This window comes from Crocodylus siamensis, chromosome 4 (assembly GCF_052110815.1).
Source record: "Crocodylus siamensis isolate JL-2025a chromosome 4, ASM5211081v1, whole genome shotgun sequence".
Lineage (NCBI taxonomy): Eukaryota > Metazoa > Chordata > Crocodylia > Crocodylidae > Crocodylus > Crocodylus siamensis.
The window spans coordinates 27,264,111-27,282,528 of NC_143398.1; the positions used below are offsets into that span (position 1 = coordinate 27,264,111).

The following is an 18,418-nucleotide window of genomic DNA, read 5'->3' on the forward strand; positions in this document are numbered from 1 at the left end:
AAAATTAATTCCTGTTTCCAATTACATACAGAAGACGATTCTGTACTATAAAGAGACATCACTCTTACAAAAGTGTAATTTGAGGACAACAAAAGAGATTGTATCCCAATAAACATTTGATTTTACTGCCTGTTGGGTTTCAATTTTTTTTAAATCATGCATATGATTCCATTCTGAATTCTCTTGATTCTCAGTATCTCAACATCCTCTACGGCACAGTAAGCCTTTATGTGAAAATGAATGGAGTAATAACCATTAAACTTTTCATGTGAAATAATTATCAGTAATTCATCCTACCCAATGTTTTTGTCTCTCTAGACTACATGTTTGGTACATCTGAGGGAAAACTATTTTGCTGAAAATCTTAATTAATGCTAAATTAATTAATTCTATTTTTTTGCACCCATATCAACCAGAAATTCTCACCTGTACATCTACGTTTCTTCGGTGTAATTTTAATGCTTTGTAGCATGCTTCCAACCAACATATTTTTTCTTCTTCCTCCTCCTCTTTTCTTTCCTCTAAGTCTTGATTTAAAAATATTGTTTCAGCTTGAAATGTAAGACATGTACACTTAGTTCTTATTGTGAAAATACAAGATTAACATTTGATCCTAATGAAGTATACAGTTGGTTATATGCCTAAATCAGTTGAAGCTGATTATACCAGAAAAAGTGGCAAATCCCTTTCTTTTGAGAAGGGGAAGCAAGAAGCCTTTTACATGAGCTCTGGTATGTATCTGAATAAGCTGTCATTATGAAAAGATTTCAGAAGCTCATTACAATGTGTTCAGTTAAGTACACAATAATATATTAGTCAATAATTCTAATAGAAAAATGTATGTTCATGCATTTATTGTCCTGTTTGCATGCAGGCGGTAAAATATGGCTGTATTACATTTGTATGTCATCATTTACTATAAATTCACTTTGATCTCCCAGCACTTTCTTGTCACTAGGAAAAGATGGACAAACTGAAATTGCTAAAACAGAAGTACTTGGCAAAACTAAAATAAAATTCCATTTAATAGAAGTTATTTTACAGCAAGTCATTTTTGGCACTTGTGCACAGTTGTTTTATAATTGTGAAGGAATATCAGTATGTATGTTAGCTGCTATCTTTGGCACTCACTGACTTCAACCTGAAAGAATGAGTAATGGATACACTCTCAACATCAAACTTAGCTTAAGTGTCTGCATTTCCAATTCTAATGCAACAAGGAATTTTTAAACTAAGAAGGGATTATACTGTATGCAACCTATGAGGGGATACGTTGCTTTGTTAGGGCTCAACGACGTCACATACCAACTAAATGTTGCATAAGCAATGCTGGTTAAGGAGTATGGGTACTGCCATGGAACAATAACAAACAGTGAAACGTGTTCACAACTGTTAAACTCTATTCCACTTTAAAAACTGCGTGTAAAAGAAACAGAGATAGTATAATTTCCTGTTATTTCTTAACTCCTATCACAATGGCTGCCATTAAAAATAGTCATGGGTTTATTCAGCGACTTTATATAAATAGGAAGGAATTTACTTACTGAGAAGAGCTAAACAACCAAGTGCTGCAGCTTGTAGTTTTGCATTTGCAGAGTATCTTATAACAGCACTCACAATGACTTCATGTACTTCATTTAAAACCAAAATATTGAAAAAGTTTCCTAAAAATAAATACACAAGTTAGCTGAATCTGCTATCTAGAAAAATTATGGCCCAGATCCTATTCCACCTAATAGATATGGCCAAACATTATGTGCTACATTTCAGGTGACTCCACAAAGGGAGATGCAACTTGTACATAGAACTGGAAGGGACTTGTAAGATCATCAAGTCCAGTCCCCTGCTATGGGAAGGAAGTTATTGGGCTCAGATGAGCTCAACAAGGTGCCTGTCAAGTCCCATCTTGAACACCTCCAAGGAGGGTGACTGCACCACCTCTGCTGGGAGTGTGTTCCAGATTCTGGTGACCGTTTCAGAGAAAAAGATTCTTATGTCTAGCCTGAATTTACCCTCTATTAGTTTATGCCTGTTGGTCTTCATCCTCCTTTGATGTCCTTCCTGAAGAGTTGCTTCCCTAGTTCTTGATGCTCACCCCGATGTACTTGTAGGCGGCTATCAAGTCACCTCTTAGCCTTCTCTTACTTGGATTGAACAGACCCAGTTCCTGGAGTCTCTCCTCACAGGGCCTGCCCTTAGCCATATGGGTGGCCCTTCTTTGTACCCTCTTGAGCTTACCCACATCCTTCTTGAACTGTGGTGTCCAGAACTGGACACGGTACTCCAGCTGAGGCCTCACCAGTGCTGAATAGAGAGGGAGAAGCACCTCTCCGGATTTACTGGCCACACATCGGCTGATGCGCACCAGAGTTCTGTTTGCCCTTCTGGCAACTTCATTGAACTACTGGCTCATATTCATCTTCCAGTTGATCACGACCCCCAGGTTTCATTCATGTGCTGTGCCAGCCAATGGACTACCACCCATCGTGTATTTATTGTGAGGGTTCTTCCTACCCAGGTAAAGGACCTTGCACTTCTATTTGTTCTGCCCATGAATCCAGGCTGTCAAGGCAGTCCTGAATCTTTGCCCTATCATCTGCTGTGCCCACGTACATCAAGAGATCCATCTGACTCTGACTTGCAGAGGTGCATAGCTCCTCCATTCTTTTAATCAGCAACCCAGGGTATGCAGGGAATTTCCAACTAGCAGCCAATAGGAAACTCTAGGCACAGAGGTATCTGAATGTAGGGCTCCATATCAACCCTATTCTACCCTGTGAAATGGTTACCTGAACAACAGAGTGAGGGTCCAACTACCTGTCCCCAAGAACCTTGGTTGGAATTCTTTTCACTTTACAGACCCACATGGTACTTATCCAGCCAGAAAGCAGCACACTGGCCGAATCTTGGAGGACCCTACTCATTTGCTAGTCACAGCTTTTTGCCTGGCTACAATTTCATGGAAGGAACATTCATATGGAGGAACATGGCCTAGGGCAGGAACATATGGAGATGCATATCTGGCACTTACACCAGTGGGTAACTGCTATTTGAATGTATACAATAAAATTCTGTTCCTTGTGTTTAGGGCAGTTGCCTAAGAAGTAGGAGACCTGTGTTCAGGCCTTCCTCATCCTGTCTTAAATCTGCATCTTCCACTTCCCTGGAAACTGCATTACTTACCAGGTTTCAGTTAGGCAAGACCAATGGCACCCTGTATCTGTCCTGCTGAAGCATGACTATTGTGTGGAAACAAATGCAACAGTCGCTGGGCATTAGAAAAACAAACAAGAAGCAACCTGACTAGAGCTCAGTAAGGCATTCCCCTAGGAGGGAGGAAGACTTGAGTTCTGGTTCTTGATGCCAATGCTGATTATGCCTTTTATCAAATAACTTCCTTCTTGGAAGTGAGCAACCCAAGAAGGGAACTAATAGTAGACTCCTAAACTGGCACTTGACTGACCCTAGCTAGGAAGCTGTTTAACTTCTATTCTGAAATATGCATCTTTCCACACAAAATATAGCAGAGTTTAGCACAAACTCCTAATTAAAGACTTTTAGAAAAAAGAATGTTTATTATAATAAATGTTGCTAAAAAGGAACATTTACCACCATGTATGTAGTATTTCTTGTCATAAGTGCAGACTAAGAAATGTTGGCAGAAAATAAAGGCTGCATACACACATTCAAATCATCCAGGACAACTCTCCCAAGTTTGTTTTCCTGAGAGAAAAACTGACCTGTACAGAAGTTCAAAGTGAAAAGCAAAGAGCCTGTAATATGGATGCCGGCCTGCCATGCATCCCTAGAGCGCACAGCCCAGAGAGTTTGCAGGAGGGGTGAGGGTGTTGTTTTTTCAAGTGAATGTGGGGCTGGGGTCTGTGCCATGCACAGAAAAGCCCTTTCTCTTCCTCTGTATTGTGCTGGAGGTCAGCTAAGGCTAGGCAAGTTATATGCTTGTATACTTCCCTGCACCCAAGTACTGCAATGTGATTCAGGCAGGGAACAAACTAGGAGCAGAACATACTCCCTAACTGCTTCAGCTTGAAGCACTCAGGGGGCGTGATATTCCCTGCTTGGCTAAGACTAACACATGCTCTCTCTCCCCACCTGTGGAGGAACAAGGAAGCAAAACACACTGAGATTGCAGAGATTGGCTCAGCATCCTGATGCCTGTATGGAAGTTCTGTCTCCTAGGATATATTCTCCAGAAAGCAACTTTTCTCGGACTGTTTCCAAGTTATTTTTCTACCAGTGTAGCCACCTTGGGTGTAGACAGAAGTGCAGCTCCTGGTCTAACTCATGGTACTTTACAGAAAGCACCATGACTTAGACCAATCCCCCCAGCCCAATAGCTGTTGGGTTGAGAGGGTGGGGGATCAAGTTCCAATTTGGGACCGATCCAGGGAGAGAAGTGGTCTCTTTGAAGCCTCTTCCCCTAGCTCTTCCCCCAGTCTCCCATCCTCCTGTGCTGTCTGGGAGAGGGAGGGAGGTCCGCTCCGGGTTTTCCCCAGCCTGTGCTGGAGTGCAAGGGTGAGTAGACTGAAGCACGCCCCCCCCCACCTTGTGGGGGTGCTGTAATATACCCATCCTACCCTCCAGTGCTGGCTGGGCAACTCCCAGAACAAGCTCCCTCTGCTCCCTTCTCCCATTCTGAAAACAGCAATGGGAGCAGCCATAAGTTAATGAAGGCGCTCCACTTTGGAGTGCCTTCATCTGAAACTTCATGTAATGAGGGTTCAGACTGTCACAGGATTAGCCCTTTTACAGTGCTCTGCAGCCATGCACTTGTGTTAGAGTGCTTTCAGGGGCCTGATCAGGCAAAAATTGTCACTTTTGTCTACATCCTTTTACTCTGGGAGAAAAATTACTAGCTTCTGTATACTCATAGTTTCTCCTGAGACAGCAGGGACACTCTCTGCTGAAACTGAACATCTGTCCATACCCAAAGTAAACTACCTCATTCCTATTGTGAAAACAAATAATCTGCCAGCAGTCGCTCATCTTTCTATTGTATTTACAACGTTTAGATTTTTTTAATGGGTCTCAATCGGTAAATATTAGAATCACCCTAGTGGCAGGAAAAATTATGAGATTATGAAATTTATGGGATCTAATCATTTTCTGAAGCCCTTCAGGTGGGCTGTAAAACTGAGGAATTTACCATCTGCGGTCATAAGAGGTGTGATGGCGAGTTCCTGATACTCAAAAAGTTAAACCTGTCTACTCCAATTCGTTATGGCCTTGATCAACCAAAGTGCTGAGTACATTCACTTTCAGTATCATCGCCAGGGACAGAAGGGTGCTTATCACCAGGTAGGACTGAGCCTGCTGGGCCCCAATTCAGCAAAGTATTTAAACATGCACTTAAAGTGAAACCCTCTGGAGAATCAGAACCATTATTCCTCTTAATTCATGTGAATGCAGCTGCATACAATATTTTGTCACTCCCTGCCCTGTTATGTAGTGTGGCTGTGTTCTGTTACCTGGCTGTTTCCTCTGCATTTCAATTGTGGATTGTTTGTGTATATCCCTCTGGCAGTAAGAAACTGTCAGATTCCCTTCCTGGTGAAAGGCAATCTAAAAGAGCAAGATACTTCATGTATTGTAGGCGTTATAAAATTATTTTTATTTTGTTCAGGTCTGCCATCCTGGCGATCTCATTTCAGAGGAAGCTACTGAATTTGCAGGCTTTTACCACTTCTCTAATTTTAATGTAAAAATACGAGCTAAGAAAAAAGCAGGCTTTATCTTGATTAGACATTTAATATACAGAAACAGAAAGACAATATCAGCAATATCTAAAATGTTGTTTCATGAACTTACCTAATGTAAATCTGTGGAACAAACAGCAGCTCACTTCCTGAATTGGTTCACTGTTGGGGAACCTTTTCATTATTTCAACAATGATATTGTAACATCGAACATTTCCAGACATGAGCACTTCAACATTACTAGCTAAAATAAAAATAACACCAATTTTATGATTAAATTGAAAAATCACATATATGATTTGAATATGCATAGGTGTTTAAAAATATAGTTCCTGCTTTTGGCATTGTGAAAAAATTTGAGTATTTCTTTTCATCATCATCTTCAACTTTTATCATTATTTATACTTAGACATGCCGTTTCAGGTCAATTTAGACTCCACATAAATTGTTACTGATTTGCTGCCATTACATGTTTAGCTATTTAACAGATAAAATACCTTCACTTATTACTAAAAAGTACTTTTCATAAAGAGTGCTTTACAGATAGTAATTACATTTAATTGCACTAGCATGAGTAGATAACATGAACCCATTCACATTTTAGTTTTTGTGGTGGTATTTTGTAAATTTTTGATATGGTATTTAAGTGATTTAACCAAGACCATAAAACAATTCAGTAACAGAATCAGAAAAAACCCCAGATATGCTGTTTCATAAATCCTTGCTGTCTCTCCTACCTCTTCTCTTTCTGTGGCAAGTTATAAAAGTTTACTCTCTTGGCTGGTTCTAGTTTTGGCCTATGACAATTGAGTATATAGTGAGCTTATTTAATATATGAGAAGTGCTTATAGGTTTTCGGCTAAGTGATGCTTCTAACTTTTTAAATGATATTCCTAAATACAAATTTAATTACAAATAATTTTATACTTACATGCACTGTGGGGAGTATGGTAGAAAACAACAATAGCTAATTCAGATTAAAAATGAGCGAGACATACTAAATCATGCTTTAATGATGGTGAAAAAAATCACTTTGCCTATTCAGTCACAAGTGCATAATGGTAGTTACCAAATAAAACTTGCAGCTTCTTGCACTGCTGTGTGCAGGCAGAATCAAAGAATCTTAATCTTTGTGATATGTTTAATGTTGGTGTGTAAGGAAAGATCTACCTATGAATTCAAAGATCACAGATGAAGTCCTGGTCCTATTGAACTCAACAGGAGAATCATCATGGACTCCAGTGGAGCCAAGATTTTACCATTCAGGTCTATTTTGAGCTTCACTGCAAACTGCTGGGTTACCTTGGTCAACTGACCTCTCCGCATTGTGTTTCTGATACGTAAAATGAGGATATTACTAAATTTTACTAAGTACTTGCAAGCCAGATTAATTCATTAACCTTTTTAAAACAAATTCTTAAATTACCGTATCTTTAAATAACTGTGACAGAACACCCCTTTAGGGTGTCTGTCACTTCGAGGGCTGGAGCAGGGAGCTGCCAGGTGGCTAACGAGAGTGGCCATTCTGGGAGAGCTCTAAGAGCAGAGCATTATTGAGATCTATGAGTAACATTGCCTGGTGGAGCTCCTGCTCCAGGAATATCTTGGAGGTAAGGGTGAGGCTATGGGGAAGGAAGAGGCCTCATTGGTCCTGGACATGACCTAAAACTGCACCCTGCTGGGATAGGGAGGCCTGGTGGTCCTACCTGTGTTGGGGCAGGGCCATGTAAATACCAGTACTGAGAACCTCCCTGATGAATTGGCAGTCACCGTCTAGATGAGGGTCACGGGAGAGGCCCAAAAGGCTAGGCTAGGTCTGTCTGAAGTATGAGTGGACAAGCCTGAGGATCTTTCTGGAGTAGGGTGATGGGAGCGTGGCCTGGATAGGCAGCGTGTGAGAGGCCCTTGTAAAAGGGGGCAGTAAGAGAGAGGCCCAAGTAGGGTGGTATGTGAGGGGCCTTACAAGGGGCTATCTGAGTCAGCTGTAAGCTGGAGCAGTTTCTGTTTACAGCGTGACATCAGCAAGACATGGAACACGTGTAGGGGTGGTAGGAACGTGTACTGATTGCCTGTGGTCACTTGGGCTGCACAGAGGGCAGCCTCCCACATATTTGACACTATAATCATTTACAAACAAGGCATGGCAGACAAGCAAGATGGGCAGTTTGCCCAGAGACGAGGGTGGAGCCATAATAGTATCAGGCCTGGAAGGTGCCTTTGACATTCACAAAATCACTTTGGTCATAATGGTAATGAAATAAAATAAGTGACCTACTTTGCTTCAGAAATGAATTGCTTTAGAAATCTTACCATCTTAGTTGAAACATTTTTCCACCCGCTATATTCGGTTATAGCTATTCATTATTGTGACAATCTCCATGATTTAGAAACCCTTTATTTTCAAAAATTGACTTATTTTATTTCTTACTATGACAAACAACTGTGCAGTTATACATCTGCAAGATACCAGAAGTTTTCCAGGACTGGGTAAATGAGCAGGCTGCAAGTAGAGATGGCTGGGAAATGTTTATTTCCTGAAATTTCTCAAGATTTCATAATGTTTTCAATCTTCAAAGACCTTCCTCTGATTTTCATGAAAAATGGAAGAATCTAAAATCCTTACCCATTGTATGGTAAGGGACTTGTCAGGGATAAAAAAAGACTGAAGCCCCTGGCAGATGTTAAAATAATCGTGCAATCTGAATCTGAGAGATGTTATGCCTCGTCCCAAACATTGCACATCCTGACAAGCCAGACACATGTGGCAGGATGCACATTTGGGACGAAGCATAAATTTCAGGTAAGAAGACCGCCTCCAGCCCAATCCCTAGCGACTGGCTAACAATAGGCACTTGGAACATAACAAGCACTTGTACATGTATAATTAATGAGAAGCAATAAACCCCAGTGCTTATTGTTTATTGCTTCTGGGTGTGCCTTTTGAACGTGCACCCAGGACTATAGCATGTTGAGCTGGGTTGGAGCACTCCGAATGGCAGGAAACCCCAGGGGTCAGCACCTCTACACATGCCCAATAACCTGCTCTGATACGTTCAAGCTAATTAGCATGCTCCAGCAGCCTTGGTATCACATGTATTCACTGTCCATGTGCTTCAAAATGGCAGCTCTCCCACCACCATTTTGAAGCACGGTACTCTGAATACATGAGACACTTTGGGTGCTTTAATTAGAATGGCTCCTGAGAGCTGTTCTAAATAAAGTGTGGCCCCTCCTTCCCCCTCCCCACAGAGCATGTGTAAAGATGCCCAATTTGCTGCAGAGCTGGGATACAAGGGTACTTCAGCACGGGTTTAGCCAGCAGGCAGCCCCTGCACTGAAGAATCCTAGTGCCCCAGGCAGCTGGGGCAGCAGCATCTACACGTGTGCTGCTGTGAGTAAAAAAGTACTATTCTGCTGTGGAATTAATTTACTCCAGCCTAATAGGGGCACACCTGTAGACACAATGTTTACTGCAGAGCTAATCAGTCAACTCTGTAGTAAATGTCTCACGTAGACTGCCCAAAGGGTAGTTTTAAATTGCAAAGCACAAGGGTTACAAGGTTTCTGGTAAGGGAAGCTCTGCTCACTGGAAAGCTTGCAACCCATGTGCCCCATAGATCATTGTTGGCATGGTAGCAAAGCTAGCCTGGTTTGATGCTGACAATCATCAGTTGTTAGCATTGGGACTAGGGCAGCTTGGGAAGGGTTCCAGACCTGAGGATGCCCAAGTCCTGATGCTGACAATCAGCTGCTTGTCAGCATCAGAATGATGGGGCATGCCACATGTTCAATTTAAAGCTCCTTTCAAACCACCCATAAAGATGTTTCATCTTTGTGGCTGGCTTGCCATTTTATGACCCAATAAATTGGCTGTGTGTGGCATGTTGCTATTTATGGCACAATTAATGTAATGTGTGCCAGGTGCTTGAGAAACAAATGCCCAATTCAGAACGGGGGCTTGACTCGCATGAATGCCCTGGGGCAGGTGAGCCTCTATTGTTGGCACTATTCCAGTTTGTAAAAATAATTAAATATTTATTGGAACAACACTTTGAACGTTCATTGTGTACATCCTAAGTGAGTTGCACAACCACTGGATTACAGTCAGTCTCCTTCTCGGCCAATCAATATGTAAAAAAGAATGAAACAGTTCCATCAGGTAAGCTTAAGAGACTGAGTCTTTAGTCCAGTAGATATTGTAGTTCAAGTCCCTAATCCAATACATAATTCATTATTTATATGAAATGGAACAGCTCTAACAAGAGACATGGACAGAGACCCACCCTAAATGAGTCAATAACTTACTAGTTGGGGTATTCAATTGGAAAGTCTCTTGACTATGTTTTGAACCCTGGCAGCAAAAGGTGCCAGAGCTGGGATTTGAATCTGTCTCCTACATCCCAAGTGAGTGCACTACGGGGAGATGGAGGCCCTTCTTTCTGGTTTTAACAAGAAATTCCATCCTTATTAAAACTGCTATGCAGGTTTCCATGGCAAGTTTTGGTCCTGACAAATCAATATTTAATGATTTTAAAAAGCATTTTATTACAAAATTCACAACAATTTCTCTTTGCAACACCACTCTCATTCTAGGCATCTGCCTTCTTTTCAGCCTTTGCTTAGCCACTTGAAACTGGACCTCCCCAGATGCCAAAAGTCATCTATAATCATCACACTAGTGCTATGACCTTTCTTTGCACTGTCCTGGTAATGTACAAGACCATAAAAAGTATTTTTCAGAAAGACTGAATGGCTTGAAATGAATTACTACAACTGACCAACAACCCCACATGTTGTTATAATGCACTTACATGGACCAGCTAAGGAATGTAAAGAATAAAGTGCCAGAAGTATTAAATCTTCTTTTTCTTGAAACTGTTTTAATACATTCAGTATGACCATATGATCTTTGCTTTCCACAAATTCAGTTAGTTGCTCTTCTGGAACTGAGTTAAAGTAAAAAAGAGAGAGTTTATATACTTGCCCAATTTGATATTAGGTAAAACAATAGTTTTTATACAGTTTTGTGATATTTATCTAACACATTTTTCATAAGGTCACTTTTTCTTTATACAAAAACCTTTAGCTTCCTGTTGGCAAGAATACTTTCATTATACAGCTAACAAAAATGGAGTCACAAAACTTGTTGTCTAACTAGTCTTATATTGCACCCTAGGGTACTGAGTGACCTTTAAGTGTGCTGTAAGGTGCTGCACAGTATTAGCACTGTTAGGTGGGCATAAGAAACTTGGATTTTCAAATAAGAATTCATAGCATCAAAAATATTCAGCCTTGTTGTGGGTTTTGAGTTCTTTGCAACAAAAGAATTGCTCTGTTATGTTTCAATAGTCAAAAAATGAATGACAGCTAAGAGCAGGCATTTTTGGAGGAGTGCCTTGAGTCTAAAAAGGTCGAGAAACACCGATATATGGATTAGCACATTTGGCTAGTTTCCCTTAGCATTTTTAACATAGCCTATAACAGCGTGAAAGGCTAATACTTTATTTACATTTTAAAATTATGATATACTTCATAACATTAAATTGGAAGCTAAATTTTATTCAGATCAGTGATAAAAACTGCTTCAAAATCAACAGTGTGATATAACCTCATAAATCCGGCTTTCAAAATTCTAAAATTCTCAAAATTAAAAAAAATTTTGAATTCTCAAATCTGGCACTTTAAAAAAATACAGTAAACTACCTTGTTGCATTAAAAATAGCTTCCCAATAATGCAGAAATGTCTTTGGAAGTCCAGCGCTTCTCTGAGTGCCATTGTTTTTGTTTGTCAGCCTACAGCTATTCTTTCGAACAATACTCAGTCACATGTATAGTGCAATAGCAAAGAAAATTGTCCTAAGGCTATGCACGTTCCTTATGTTTTGTATTAACTCACCTCATTAGATGAAGTATGACCCTTTCTTTACTCACACAGAAATAAAACAAAACCCAGAAGAACTCACAGCATATATTATTTGCTGCTAGTTATTTTTCTTTAGTCAATTCCTAGTTTGTAAATCATTCCACCCTACTAAAGTACAAACGAGAAATACCTTTCTCAAAAAGTCTGTGCAAAGCTTTACAACCATATTGCTGGATTTCTTCATTTTTAGGAAAGATGTTCATAGCATCCAATACCAATAAAAATACATCTGTCTCTTCCTCCAAGAGCAAAAATGTAATTGCATCTAAACAACAGAAAAGAAGGCAAGAAAGGATTGATCGCTACACAAATCAGCTGATCTCTTCTATCAGATTTCATAGACATTTGGGCTGGAAGGGACCCCGGAGGATCGCCCTCTGCCCCTGGGGCAGGAAGGCAGCAGTGTCATAGGATCCCAGCAAGATAAGCATCCAAATGTGTTTTGAAGGCGTTCAAAGTGGGTGCTTGAACCACCTCCGGTGGCAGTCTGTTCCAAATGATCTCTTCTATTTGAAACACTGTACTTGACTATCAAAATTACATATTCTTTGATACTGTTAAAAGTAACTATGTATTTCACTCTGATGTAAATTTGTAAACTGGTAGAGTGAGTGCACTTGGATTTCCCAGTCACTTCCTGTCACTAAGCCAATCCTTAGGCAAAACACCCAAAGACAGAACATACCTTTTCAAATATATTTATTCCCATTTATCAGTAAATCCAGTTGGTGTTGGACACATTACAAAGAAGAATCCAGGAAGATCCAGGAGATGCTTACCTTGCTCCTGAATGCTTATTCTGCTTGGGTGATCTGACCCCAGCTGACTTCCTGCCCTTTGGCGGGAAGTCAGCCAATGATCTCGTGAGGTCTCTTCCAGCCCTAATGCCTATGAAATCTATATTTACTGAAGAAACAATCAAAAAACTGTAAGAAGGATAAAACTTGGTTAATCAATAATATCTACTATATCCCTGGGAAGAAGAGCATCTGTAAGGAATAACTTGCACGGAATAACTAGCTTAATAGCTCAGGAGCCTTGTGATATGAGACAGGGAAAATGGCTTGTTGGATTCATTCATTTAATGGTCATATTCAGCCATCTTATTACATACATAGTGCCTTGGTGTGAAAATAAGCCCATATCCAAAACCTACTGAAGTCAATGGAAAGACTTCCACTGGTTTCACTCAGCTTTCGATTAAACCCACTGCTGTTTTTACAGTAAGATATCACTCAGTGTGAGTAAGGGGGAAAGAATATGAACTTCACAGACTCCCATTAATTTCAGGTCAAGAAGCTCAATAGCTCATAAGAAGTTCTTATTGTCTGGCAGTCCTTGTAAACCAGAATAAGAATTGCCAGGTCAGAGATAATCTGGTATTTTCAGAAATACCACTATAAAATTTATCATTTAAGAGTTAATCAAGTTCTCTTTTTACAGTAGCTTGCACTTTTAGTCAGTAAGAAAAAATAGATTCTTGCTTAATTACTTATCAGCAAGCATTTGTCTCTACTAATGTTGACAGCTTTAAACTGGAGGGGGGGCGTATAGGTGGCTGTATTCTCCAATGCCTTGCAGCCCAGGGTATTATGATTCTTGTGCAAGCAAATGCAGAATACGTCCTTTTGCATTTCTGTAGCATTTCACATCTCTGTTGCACAGCTGTAAATTAACTACACAAGGTCCAAGGAAGAAGGGAATCGGGCTTGTTTTTAATAACCCATTTTTATATATTCTGCACAGAAATACATTATACCATTTATGAAAGTAAAACGCCTAATACCTGAAGTAAGGAGTAAATTTAAGACTTTCAGTCCTGTTGTTGAGAGGTTCTCCTTTCCTTTGTGGATTGTGAGCATTTTGAGAATCTGTCTAAAATTTAAAAAAAAACGTTAAGCCTAATGAAATGTTAGTGTAAAGTATACCAAATACTGGGATTCATCATGAAATTGCTTGAGGAAATATAATTATTTTTAAAAAAAAACTAATGAAAACTTTAAAGCCCTTTTAAATTCCTATGCAAAGGAATTAAGTAGAAACACACCATTTCTATCATTTGATGATTTTTTAAAGTATATAATTATCACCATTTAAAAATATTTTTCTTATGTACTTTTAAGTATAATGACATACAAGGACATACAAAAGAAAGAGCAAAGCTACTTATAAATTGTTAATTGCAGAGGAACAACTATTGTCATTACATGTGCACAATTCCCATTGATGCCATCAGAGATGTGCATGCATGAGAGCTGTAGCTGGACCTGTAGTAAGACAATAAAAAAAACAAAAAAGGGATTCCACAGCATGACTAATGTCATACACATAAGGTACTGTGATAAGGAAGATTTAATAACCACATGTTGCTGGGTTTTCCTGGAGAGGAACTAAGCACCCCCCAGCTCATTCCCACTTCAAGTTCCTTCACAACTGTCCCACCCATGAGAGAAGAGTGCGTCACTGTCCCTGGAGCCCCTGCCCACTACAGACTTGTTAGAATTTAACTCTTAAAATATGGACAGTTACCTCCAGAAAGGCACCCTTGAGCCTCTTGGGTCCTCTTGCTAAATGGACTGCACATGTACCACCCCCAAAACATATGAGATTCATAGTCTCAGAAGACAGGACAACCTCCTCAAGTCCCAAGGACTTTGCATAATTCATTGGACATCCTTGTCCCTCATGGCAGTAGGATTCCCTGCGTGGCTCAGTAGAGACATTTCCTTTTAGAAGGCTGCTGGTCCCAAAAGGCTACTTTGTGGAGATCCTGTTTCTTGGCTCTCTGTCCTTCTCTCTCAAACATACTTTTAGGGCTAAAAAGCTCCAACTGAATAGTAGTACCGCCTGTGCCCATCAGCCATGGGTAAGCATTAAGCAAAACAAATCTACTCACTCATCATAAGCTTAGGACAAGAGTGTCAAATATATGGCTGGTGGGGTCTAGATCTGGCCTGTAGAGCCATATCATCCAGCCTGCCAGGCTCCTGGAAGGACTGGGAATTTGACGAGGGAGCCTGACATGGGACAGAGGTGTGTATCAGCAGCAGTGGGGTAAGCCACGGCTGCATTAGCCTCGCAGTTCCTTGACACTGCCTGCCCTGTAGCACAGATCTAACTCACAAGAAGCCCTGTGGTATGGATTTAGGTCAGAAAAGCCAAATGGCCTTGACATTCTTGGCTCAGGGAATTTAAGTCACAATTTACAATACTCTGTATCTCTCACAGTAATGTGTGATAGTGTAATCTATGACGTTAAATGTCTAGATGTCCTAATTTTATGAGTGACGTGCATGTGAAAACACCAAAATTTCAAAAGGGGCTAGTAGCATTCCCTGCTATTAAGGATGCATAATACTTTCAATTATAAGACCTTGCTCTGAACTGCGTATATTTTTCACACATTTTCACACATATTAATTCAGGCAGAATTATCTTGGAAAACTGCAGTCAAAATAATCCAACTGTTTCAAGAATGAGACTGGGGAAGAATACTCTGTTCTTCAGTGTTAAGTAAATTCTGGTGTGAAGACGTGATTTTTGGTATCCCTATGAAAATCCCCCCTAATTTGTCCAAGTGTGAAAAATCACAGTTAGCTCATGCTAAGTACAGACATGATGGAGCTTTACAGCTAAACTAGCTGAGGCTTCCACACCCACTGGGCATACTTGAGACTTTCAAAACTCCAAATGATGAATGGACTATGTGTTTCTTTTCTACTGAGCACAATCCTTCTACATTTTTAACATCTCCTGACTTTTGTTAAGCAAAGCATTTCTACTGTAAGTAGTGATCCTGTCTCTACTGTGTTCCCAGTGATGCATCCAGGAAGCATGGAGAAAGCCGTCTAATAGGGCTGTGAGAAATGGCAGCGTTCTGTTTCAAATTCTATTTCAAATTAAAACAGCTGGCCCATTCCCTTCGGTCAAAACAGTTTTGCTGTTTCAACATTTTGCCCATAGGATATAACGGGGAAGGTTGAAACAGCCTATATCTTTGTCATTTCTGGCCTGATCTGGATGAAACTTGCAGGAATGGTAGTCCCTTTGGAGGGCATGAAGCCTGCCAAGTTTCAAGGAGACATATGCAGGGGCTTTGGAGAAACTGCACCCCAAAATCTTGAAAGCAAAACTTGTGTCACTTGCATGTGTTAAGCCACAGCAAGGTCAAAACTGCAGGCTTGCTAGCCTTTGAGAGGCCACGAAGCCTGCCAGCTGTCAAGCAGATAGGTGCAGAGGTTGCGAGGCAGAACTCATGACATGTGCTTGTACACCTGACTGTATCTGTCTTGGGGCAGAGAGTGGGGGGAAACCACTGCAGGCCTGCTAGGCCCTGCTGTGGCCACAAAACCTGCCAGCTGTCAAGGAGATAGGTGCGGGGGGAGGGGGGTCTGGGGCCAGGGTATTATTGGACCTGCTGGCTCTAGCATCGCACTGCCGGCTCACGTTCATACTGGGGTTAATTATTACCCCCGGGTCTGTGGTGGCAAGTGCTGAGGGAGCTTCAGTCCTGCTGGACAATAGTTGCACAGGCACCCATGTCATGAGTTTTGCCCGTCAGCAGTTAGGGGTGCAGGGCCCCAGAACTCCCCTGCACCTATCTCCTTGACAGCTGGCAGGCTTTGTAGTCGCAGCAGGGCCTAGCAGCCAGCCCTGCAGCAGTTCCTCCCACCGCCCCCCCATGCCCCAAGACAGACACAGATGCAAAAGCACCCATGACACGAGTTTTGCCTGTCAGCAGCTAGAGGTGCAGGGCCCCAGAACCCCAGCACCTATCTCCTTGACAGCTGGCAGGCTTTACGGCCTCAGTAGGGGCTAGCAGGCCTGCAGCTTTCACCCTGCTGTGCCTTAACACACAGTGTCACCTATGTCACAAGTTTTGCTTGTCTGAAGCTTCAGGTACAGTTTCCCCCAAACCCCTGCACCTATCTCCTTGAAACTTGGCAGGCTTCATGCCCTCATCAGGGGCTACCATTCCTGTAAGAGTCATCCAAATCAGGCCAGAAATGACAAAGTTAACGGCTGTTTCAACCTTCCCCATTATAGCTTATGGGTGAAATGTTGAAACAAGCAGCGAAACAAAATGAGGCAAGTCAAAATGTTTCGAGGCTGCTTCGACCATATCTGTTTCATTTCTATTTTGCTGTTTCAACCTCGAAACGAGTCAAAACAGTGTTGAATCAAAACTGGTGGTGAAATTTCACACAGCCCTACTGTCTAATTCAAACTCAGTCAGACAGAAAACCTAGGGGTGAAGAGTGGGTCTGAAGAACTATGAGGAATGGAGATTAGGACTGGCTGGACAACGACACTAGATCTTCCCAATCAGGCAATGATGTCCGACTGGGAGTGCAGCCACCTGCAAGCTGCTCTGCTGCTTCCAATTACTGCACAGTAGATTAATCTAATGTGCCATGTTCTAGTAGCTGTAGATACAGGTACTAGAAATTGGCACATTAAACTGTGTAGACACTGACTGGAAGAAAATTGCTCCTGGTCAGCCTAAGCAGCAAGGGGCCACATGGGGCAGGGAGAGCTCAGCTGGATGGAAATCGAGATTATCTTCATGTGGCTAGGAGGAAGCTGCCCAACAATAAGGACAGCTCTCCCAGCTATGTGGAGTTTGGGATGGGTCCCGATCTCCAAGTGGCTGGGAGGCAGATACCTGGCAGCTAAGACAGCTCTCCCCTACCCCATCAAGATCAGGACCAACCCTCGTGCCTCCTGCCAGCCTGAGGCTGACAGCCAAGGGAGACTGGAGCTCTCCCTGGCTGTTACAGGGTAGGCAGAGAAGGGCAGGAGCACCTCTGGACCAAACTGCTCCTGTCAGGAGCAAATTTGCTTCTGATGGGCATGGGTTCAGATGCATGTGGGGCCACAGTTTAATACGCCTGAATTTTCTGCACAGAAAATTCAGGTACATTAGTTACAAGTATAGATGTGTCCTGTATGCAGGACACTTTACAATAGCTCACCTGTGCCAAACAAGTTCCAGACCTGAAGTGCCTGCAGTCTGAAGACATGACAAGTTCAGTAGAGTAACACAAAATACATATACAATGGAACATGCTTATTATGATCAAAAGGCTGAGCCATGCTTAAAAAGTACAAAGAGAAAATTCCTTTCACTTGCCCTCTAATCTTGAGAGTAATTAAGAGTAAGGAAGTGAAACACTTACTCTCATCTACTTTCTGAAGGCCTGATGTCACAGATTACAAAAGGTCTGAAGAAATTTCTCTGTGTATTTAGAAAGAGGTTGGACATGCTAAGAGAATTTCCTTCTCTTTGTAAGTGGTTATTTTAAGTACTCAAAGTTGTATCAGAAAAGGAACAGTAATATTAGCTGCACTGATGTTTGCAGCAGTTACTGTAACTTGACTGAGCCAGGGCATGTTGTGAAACAATAAACCAAATGCAACATCTAAACTTAAAATTTTGTTTCTCCAACAATACACACACTTCTCCAACAATACATTTATGTATTGTCACCACAAAATCACTATTTATTGGATCACTTTCTGACAAATCATTCTCTGTAAGTATTCCATTTTGTATATAGATGATATATTTCACTATAGTGTATATTTCATCTCTACTACACTGTATTCTGTTCATCTGCAAACATCATGCAGGACGTCTAGAAACCAATATACATACAGCATCCATTTGTAAAACTTCTCTACTTACTGATGAACACATTGCAACTGATGCTCAGAAGGCATTCTAGATAATCTAATTGCTCTATTTTTGCCACCAGCAGAATACCTGCCATGCAAAGAA

The 18,418-nt window shown here is 41.2% G+C and overlaps 1 protein-coding gene across 1 annotated transcript in view; it reads right to left on the reverse strand.

Moving 5' to 3' along the window:
* Nucleotides 1-18,418, reverse strand: part of LRRK2 (leucine rich repeat kinase 2) — a 109,733-nt gene that overhangs the window by 81,692 nt on the left and 9,623 nt on the right. The window contains exons 4-9 of the mRNA XM_090042051.1: nucleotides 13,424-13,512; nucleotides 11,768-11,902; nucleotides 10,526-10,660; nucleotides 5,827-5,958; nucleotides 1,545-1,664; nucleotides 427-551 (exon numbers count right to left, since the gene is read on the reverse strand). Coding sequence (XP_089898177.1) covers nucleotides 427-551; nucleotides 1,545-1,664; nucleotides 5,827-5,958; nucleotides 10,526-10,660; nucleotides 11,768-11,902; nucleotides 13,424-13,512 — 736 coding nt within the window. The remainder of the gene's footprint in view (nucleotides 1-426; nucleotides 552-1,544; nucleotides 1,665-5,826; nucleotides 5,959-10,525; nucleotides 10,661-11,767; nucleotides 11,903-13,423; nucleotides 13,513-18,418) is intronic.